The following is an 8,555-nucleotide window of genomic DNA, read 5'->3' as shown; positions in this document are numbered from 1 at the left end:
CAGTCACCACGCACTTAGGAATTTTCTAAATATAAAATAAGTGGGTCTATAAAAATGCTTATCAGACAAATAATTATCTCTTCATAACCTAGAAAGAAGAATTATTTTTGTGATGATGACATAATTTTTAGGGTACTGGATGCCTTGATGTTCCAAGTTTGATGCAATATAAAAAGCAAAAATCTACCTCTCCAGTGGATACAACCTGCACCTGACTGAAAGCATGATAACAGTGACTTACAGCAATCAGCCACGCAAAGGCAAAGAATAAAATCTGCTTTTTAAACAGCACAAGTTTTCCACCTTAGACAAATTAAGCACTGGTTCCATCTTCTTCAATAACCCGATTCATGCTGGTGCCATGTGTGATGTGAGTCATGGGATTATTACTGAGATCTCTGATGCTGCTATGTCGCGACTGTTCATTGAGCCGGTGAGAACTACTATGCCTGGAGTGATCCGTTAGTCGTGACATGCTGCCATGAGGTAGTCTCTCCTCCATTCCTCTGTAACTGCAGGGAGTATACCTGATATAGGAGAGTTTATTTTGAAGTGGGTAACAGAGCAGACTAGAAAATAACACTAATAATTTTCATGAAAATGCCTCAGTAAGTGAAATGATTAAGAAACCAACAATAAGAAAGTAATAACCAACTTTTGATTATTTAGAGAAATTCCATTATCACTGTATAATTATTGACATGGCTAACAAGAAAAAGGAGATAATCTACTCAGGCTCAGAATTAAGGTCCTATTCCCTGCAAAAGGACAAAAGCTAAGGTTAAGTAATGTTGGGTTACTCCATTAAGTATGGGTACTTTTCTCTTTTGAATGAGTTTTGAACATGGAGTGGGTTCACAGAGAAGAACACAATAGAAGAAACATGTCATTGCCCCTGGAAGTCTAGAAGATTGGTTATAATTAATAGTAAAGGAAACTCAAATTTTACTAAAAGACTAGTACTGGAAGAGGGAATATGAGAAATCAGAGAGAAATTAGTGTCACCTAAAAAAAAAATAAGTGAATGAATTGGCAAGTAATGATTAAGGTGTGTGCTGACAGCTTCTTTCCAGATAGCCCAGTTAACTGCTGAATGAATTACCTGTAAGTGATCTTAATTTCTTTTCATTGGGGCTTGAGGCTGTGAAGATGCTCTTTCATAGAAGCTGCATCACTTGGAAGTTACATCCTAACACTTTGTCACCTATACTCCTGCTAAAGCAAATTCTGTTACCTCTAGCCCAAGACCCAGCTTGAGTATGCCAGCTGGGCTACACTGCTTATTGAAGGCAATCTCCTCCATCACTGTACTTATCTTGAAAAAGGCAGCAGTGGTGGCTGTTAAATATTCTTTTGTTGCAATCCTGACTCACTAAGCCCCATCAGAAGAAAGAACATATAAAAAAATTAAGCTCTAAGCCAGTCAAAGTCATGAAAAAAAATTACAATTTTTTTATTAGTCCTTTGAAAAAAAAAAAGAATGAAAAGATGCATATTTAAATATTTTTAAAATGTCTCATGCTAATGGGTAACAGAGTATTTAATTCTTATTTATTAAATATTAAAAGACATATCAAATTTAGGACCTGAACGGTTTTAAATTTGTCCTGCATGTTTTGGTAAAATAATTACAATGTTCGCAAATGAAAATATTTCAGAATGAGCTTGTTATTCAAATTTAATAATTATTATTTTGCATTGTAATTATCACCCTAAAACTGAGGGGAAGACTTTCCCAAATATGATTTGCCAGCTGTTTTGGAGATCTTTCACCTCTCAATGGTTTCATAAGTATCTATTTTAAACAAATACAGCAAATGAAAAAGTAAAATATGATGCAGTGTTCCAGTAATGATATAAAATTAATTAAATTTTAAAAACCTTAAAAAATATAAACTGTATTTTCTAAGACAAAATCTAAGCGTTTGAGTTATAAATGAGATTCAAAGAATACATTTTTCATAGAAAAATTACTATATTGAATAATTATGTCTAATTATTTAAATGACATATATGGCTACTTACAAAAAATTCTAGAATATAAGCTTAGGCAAAACAACTAGAATGGTTAATTTGCTGCTGTTGTTAAAAAAGATAACATGCATTCCAAAGTCAAAATGAAAAAGACTTGAACATGATTTACTCTTTTTGATTCTCCACACTATTTGCTACCATTAATCTGAGTAAATGAATTAACCATAGTTTCACTAGTATCTCATTATTCATTCCCTAGCCTTCCCTTGTAAGGTCACTTACTTACCAACCTAATCGCTCATTCCCAAACCTCCACCTACCTACTCTTTCTTTTCTACCCATCCTCTCATCTAACTACCAATTACTTATTCTTTGAAGTTGACATACATGTGTAGGTGTATTTACTTAAGCCTGTTTTATTTCACATAGTGCAGAGATTGATAATTATCCATCAGGGAGTCAGGACCAGAGTATTGGGAAGTGGGTGTGTGTGTGATCTCATGGCCAAGACACCATGAGATGATGACAGGATGGCCAAAGACAGTGTTACTATGCAAAGTTAAAAATGGACTGAAGCAGAAAGAAATCTCCATGAGATGGCTTTTGGAATTATGAAAATCCTTGTACAGATTTTTAGGTTCAATGTGGTCTTGGAATCTCTCAAATGTGCCCTGAAGTTCTGGGTGTGGCAGAGGGTCCTACAGTGTGAGTATTCATGTGTCACATTACGGAAGACCTTTAGTAGGCTGACGTCATAGCTCTGGGCCCTGGATTTCTAGGAAATGCCCACATTCTTTCTGAAGTTGTTATTTATTTGATAGATTTGTTCCTCCCTGTCTCCTACTGTACATATGCCTCCACTCTGCTGGATACTACAGAGGAATACAGAGATGTATGTCTCCTAGCTCTCTTCTCCAGAAGCTGCAAACTTAACTGATGAAAGTCAACTGTACTGAAAACAGTGATACAGGTAAAAAGCAATAAATTAACTGTCATGGAAAATGGGATTACGTAGGTCTTAAAGGATGGGTACAATTTTCAGAGGAATACAGAGATGTATGTCTCCTAGCTCTCTTCTCCAGAAGCTGCAAACTTAACTGACGAAAGTCAACTGTACTGAAAACAGTGATACAGGTAAAAAGCAATAAATTAACTGTCATGGAAAATGGGATTACATAGGTCTTAAAGGATGGGTACAATTTTGATTAAACAGAGGTAGGAAAGGCCATGACAAGAAGTCATTATCTAGCCTCTGGTTTTCATGACACTATACTTTTACAGATTCCCTCATATGTCTATACTCACTTTCTCTGAATCAAATGCCCATCGTTTTCTTCCTGTATTATTATCATTATAAATACTTAGCAAGGTCTTGTTCTTGTTCTGTTCTTTTTCTATTGTGATTTGAGGGATTCTACCCCACAATTTTAATTACCAAGTACCTTATACTGATGATTATAAACTTCCTTATCTGAGCTCTAGTTCCATTCCGATCACGTTGGCTGAAATCTATCTTTCACTGCCCTCAGAAATTCTCTATTCAATATGAACTTACCACTTATCAAATTACCACTCATTCACCCTATTCACCTTGTCTAAGATATTTCCATGGACCAATCTTATCTTTCTCTTTCCTGAAGTTCTACAACATCTATCATCTCCAACACTGTTTTAATTATATCCCGACTTGTGCTATTATTTAATTGGTACATATGTGTATGTCCTATCTTTGTTACAAGGTTACATGCTCCTAGAAGGCAGAAATTACACCTTACCTTTCTTCTACATATTTATCTACATGTATAGGAGTTCTACTATAAATAACTTTCATTTGTCATTGAAAAGAATGAAACCAATAATGTCAAACATTAAATAATGCTGAGAATTCAGGGAGGGTGGTGATTGATAAAATATATTCTAAAAGACTCCCTAATTCCCTTCCTCTTTATCAGTATCTTAAGTTAGGACTCTTAAATTACTGTAGAAACTTCCTAACTGGTCTTACTGACAATCTCCTTCTTCCATCTGTTGTTGCCAAGTGATTTTTCTAAAATAAAAATCTGATTTTATCACCACAATGGCCAAAGTCCTGTAAAAGTTTCTTACTGCTGTCAGGAAAACTCCTCAGCTTGGTTTCATCTTCTACAGTTGCCCAAACATACATGCTATGCTTGAGCTGTACATACCAAGGTATCTAACTGCCCGCTTGTCCTCATCTCCGCATATGCTGTTTCATTGTCTTTAATTCCCAACTGCCTCCTCTGAATCCTATTCAAAGAAGTGCCATCTCCTCTGTGACCTTTTCTCTCACTTTCTGTGATGTTAGTTGGTTTTCTTCTCTGGGATCCCAAAGTACCCTGTACATATTTTTATTATACCCATGGAAGTGTATTATAATTGATTGTCTACTCTTCTGCCTTCTATCTCTGCATCCCTAGCACTTAGAAGAATGCTTCTGATACAGGAGCGCTAAGTGGAAGGAAAGAAGGCAAGACGGAGAAAGGATCTTTGAATGTGGTTAAAAAGAGGTCATTGGTGATGGCAGAGGGTACAGTTTAGGTAGGGAGGGACGAGAAAAAGGCTAGATTTACAGGTGATGAAGGATGGAATAGGTCCTTCACCACATATATTCAAAATACTCATTTCAAAAGTTGGCAAGGAAAGGAACAAGAAATGGATAAAAGATAGAAGACACATCAGAGTCAAAAAAAGACTGCTGCTTTTTGAAACACAGGTCAGCTCTTCCTCTTCCCACTGCCAGTACTCACAGAATGCCCCCAATTTTTTTAGATATTAGAATTTTCATTCTTTCAATTTGTCAAACTAGAAATCTAAAAAACAAAAAGAAAAAAAGAAAAAAAAGAAAGAAAATCTTTAGTGCATTCCTTCTCTTCAGCTGTTAATATTAACCTATCATCAACTCCTATCATTTCTTTTTTCTAAATATCTTCCAGGTCAGCTCTTCCTCTTCCCACTGCCAGTACTCTATAAACCTTTATCATCTCCTGACTGAGTTACCGCAAAGCTCCTAAGCAGTTTAACCTACAGCCAGACTTCTTTCAAACATTCTCTCTGTGAAACTTTTTCAGAAACTGTCCCCACTCTGAAAATTAATCACTTCCTCCTCGATGCTACCTAGTAAATGGGGGCTGGGAAAACTAGGGACTGATGGCCAAATCTGGCCCCCTGCTATTTTTGTAAATAAAGTTTTATTAGAACACAGCCATTCCCATTTGACCACATATTGTCTATGGCTGCTTTCATACAACAACAGAATTGAATAGTTGCAACAGAGACTATAAAACTCATAAAGCATAAAATATTTACTGTCTAGCTCTTTATGGAAAAAGTCTGCCAACCCCTGGCATATACACTATCATACTTACATTTTATTTTAACTGCTCATTTCCAATAATAACAGAAGCTGATATCAGGTACTGTTGCAAGTAATTAGATATGTTATCTCATTTAATTTTTACAATGTTATTAAAGAGGCAAATATTATTATTTCCATTTTACAGATGAGAAAACTGAGGCTTATCATTCCAGACCCACATTCTTAACCATAGCACTATCTTTCTAAATAGACTGTGAGATTATCAAGAGCAAAGATCACGCCTAAGTCACTTTTGTATTCCCAGGGCCTAGCAAAGTGCCTGATATATAAGTATTCCATAACTCTTTGCTGAATTAATCTTACTAAAATAACAGCTTTCACCCTGCTCAATCCCCTACAATGACTCCATATTGCTTACTGCATCAAGTCTACATTTTAAACTCCTCTGACTGGCTTTAAGTCTAACCATAATCTGGGACAACTCTATCCAGCAGATCAAAATGCTTAATAATGTTCAACTTCTATTACAGAATTAAGTCTACATTTTAAACTCCTCTGACTGGCTTTAAGTCTAACCATAATCTGGGACAACTCTATTCAGCAGATCAAAATGCTTAATAATGTTCAACTTCTATTACAGAATTAGCTACTCTTTTTCTAAAGCTGTATGGCCATAATTCAGCATACGAAGTAAACTAAGCTACTAAAAAACTCACCTGCCATCACGTGACCTGTGGAGGCTGCCGTGGTAGCTGCTCACTTTGCTGTGGACACTCCCTGCTTTGCTTCTTTGATCATCCACCATTGCCAGCTGAGTTGAAGAAGCATGTGTGGACGTTCCTTGAGTGGAAGTTCCCCTTGATTTTCTTATAATTGGAGTATTTGGATCCCTCAGGAGAGACTGAGCAAAATCAGGCTCCTGGAGGACCTGTCGACTCTCATTCACTACCCTAGACAACAAAATAGCATGTTTAAAATACAGACTAGCACAGGAAGTAACTGGATTAGGGACATAAAAAGTAATTACGATCTGTAATGGTGAACATGCTACTAATATTGATTTCATCAAATACTGTTCACAAATACTGACAGTCAACTCTGTACCCCATAAATAAGTACAAATAAAAAAATACAGATAAGCACCCCATAGACCAATACCCAATACTTCTGTGCAATATTGATGTCATTCTTAAAATTAATTGCTCTTCAAATTAGGTCTTTAGGACCTATATAAGGTAACATTGTTGACAGAGGAAAGAATGTACCAAAAATCCATGTCAACCCCTAAGATGGTATGATGGAAAGAGTTATGGGTAAGAATAAGGAAATCAGGATTAAAAAAAAATTTTTTTTTATTAAAAAGATGACCGGTAAGGGGATCTTAACCCTTGACTTGGTGTTGTCAGCACCACGCTCTTCCAAGTGAGCTAACCGGCCATCCCTATATAGGGATCCGAACCCGTGGCCTTGGTGTTATCAGCACCACACTCTCCCAAGTGAGCCACGGGCTGGCCCAGGAAATCAGGATCTTTAGTTCCAACTCAATCAATAAACATGTGATTTTAGACAAGTCACTATCCCCTCTTTCCTCCATTTTCCTCACCTATAAAATGAAGACATATGATTTTATCATTTCTAAAAGGTCCCTTTCAGCTAAAGAAATATATGATTCTCAACGCACTGAAATATTACAAAGACATAACTACAAAATAGAAAAATTGTTTTCTTGCATGGTCTATGGATGTAGTAGAGGCCTTATTGTAGCATGGATACAACATTTTTTAACTTGTAAGAGCAGTTGTTTTAAGACTACAAGTTGATTTTATGGCAGAAGCAGTTGCTTAGTGCTGGAATAAACATGAGTGGTCAGAATTAGAACAAAATAATATGAAAAATTAATTTAAGCAAACATACAATTAAGTTCCAGACCTATTAAAAGCTTAGGAGGAAAGTTTTAATGGGATAAATTACTGTTAAGAGCAAAAGTTTTTAACTGCTATGAAAGGGCTTAAGGCAGATAGATATTTATAATGATGAACAAAGCAGTAATTAAATTAATAAAAGAGCTAATTATTTGGATCCCCATACCAGCCAGCCACCAAAAAAAAAAAAAAAAAAAGAGCTAATTAAACAGTTGTGACAACCAGTGTCTTGGTTTATGTAAATAAATACTCACTATGAAAATCAGAGTTAAAGTTAAAATTAGAAGATAAACAATTTCACTGAAAAAAATAAATGTCCAAAATGAAAAGACTGAATCATATATTGAGAAAATAAATATATCCTAAGTTCTAAAATTACAAAAGCATTGTTATTATTGCTGTTGCTTTTAGTGCTGGGGTAGAAGGGCTGAAGGAAGACTAATATTTGTTGAGTACTTTACATACATTCTCCTTTGATCCTCTTAATAATATTGTTATTATAGAGATTAATGTCCTAGGAAGATATTTCTAAAGATATTATATATATATTAATAATAGATATAGTGATCCCCATTTTATAGATGAAGAAACTGAGGTCCTAAGAGATTAAAGAACTTCAGAAAAATCATAACAACAAAAGCAACAGTCAAGGATCAAACTTAAGCTTAAAAGTCTTAGAAACCATTCGCAAAGTAATGATAAAACAGTATTTACATACATCCTGAAAACAAAATGTCAAAAACTAGACAGAAGAAAGAATAAGTCAAAAATAGTAAAAAAAAAAAAAAAAAAAAAAAAAAAAAAAAAAAAAAAAAAAAAAATACACACACACACATGCGAGTGCACGCATGCATACACACAACAGATTTGTTCCTCTTTCATCAATGTCCTTGTTCGTATACGCTTATATCCCAACATTGGTTCAAACTGACTTCTGATTGCTCCAAAAATTTATCTGCAAATGGTGAAGGTTTGCCCACTCATTTTACAGGTAATTTCCAGAGAAATTAAGTGATATGACCCAGGTAATTCCAAGTGGTGATGGAGTTTGGTTGTGTTGACCCCTCTAAAACTCATGTGGAAATTTGATCCCCAATGTGGCAGTGTTGGAAACTGATTGAGTCATGGGAGCGGATCCCTCATGAATGGATTAATGCTCTCCCTGGGGGAGGGGGGATTAATTAATGAGTTCTTGCTCTATTAGTTCCCTCGAGAGCTCGTTGCTTAAAAAGACCCTGGCACCTCCCCTCTCTCTGTTGCCTCCTCTCTCTTGCTTCCTCTCGCCATGTGATCTGCTTGTACCCGCCGGCTGCCTGCCACTT

At 35.7% G+C, this 8,555-nt stretch overlaps 1 protein-coding gene across 1 annotated transcript in view; it reads right to left on the bottom strand.

Annotated features, from left to right (window-relative positions):
• Window positions 1–462: 462 nt before the first annotated feature.
• FZD3 (frizzled class receptor 3) overlaps window positions 463–8,555 on the bottom strand; it is a 51,561-nt gene continuing 43,468 nt past the window's right edge. Inside the window, exons 4-6 of the mRNA XM_008588669.1 lie at window positions 6,028–6,261; window positions 5,361–5,411; window positions 463–527 (exon numbers count right to left, since the gene is read on the bottom strand). Of these exons, the coding sequence (XP_008586891.1) occupies window positions 5,405–5,411; window positions 6,028–6,261 (241 nt within the window). The 3' untranslated portion in view covers window positions 463–527; window positions 5,361–5,404. The remainder of the gene's footprint in view (window positions 528–5,360; window positions 5,412–6,027; window positions 6,262–8,555) is intronic.

This window comes from Galeopterus variegatus, unplaced genomic scaffold (genome assembly GCF_000696425.1).
Source record: "Galeopterus variegatus unplaced genomic scaffold, G_variegatus-3.0.2 Scaffold4950, whole genome shotgun sequence".
NCBI classification, from domain to species: domain Eukaryota; kingdom Metazoa; phylum Chordata; class Mammalia; order Dermoptera; family Cynocephalidae; genus Galeopterus; species Galeopterus variegatus.
The sequence above is the reverse complement of the archived record's forward strand: the minus strand, read 5'-3'. Positions and strand labels throughout refer to the sequence as shown.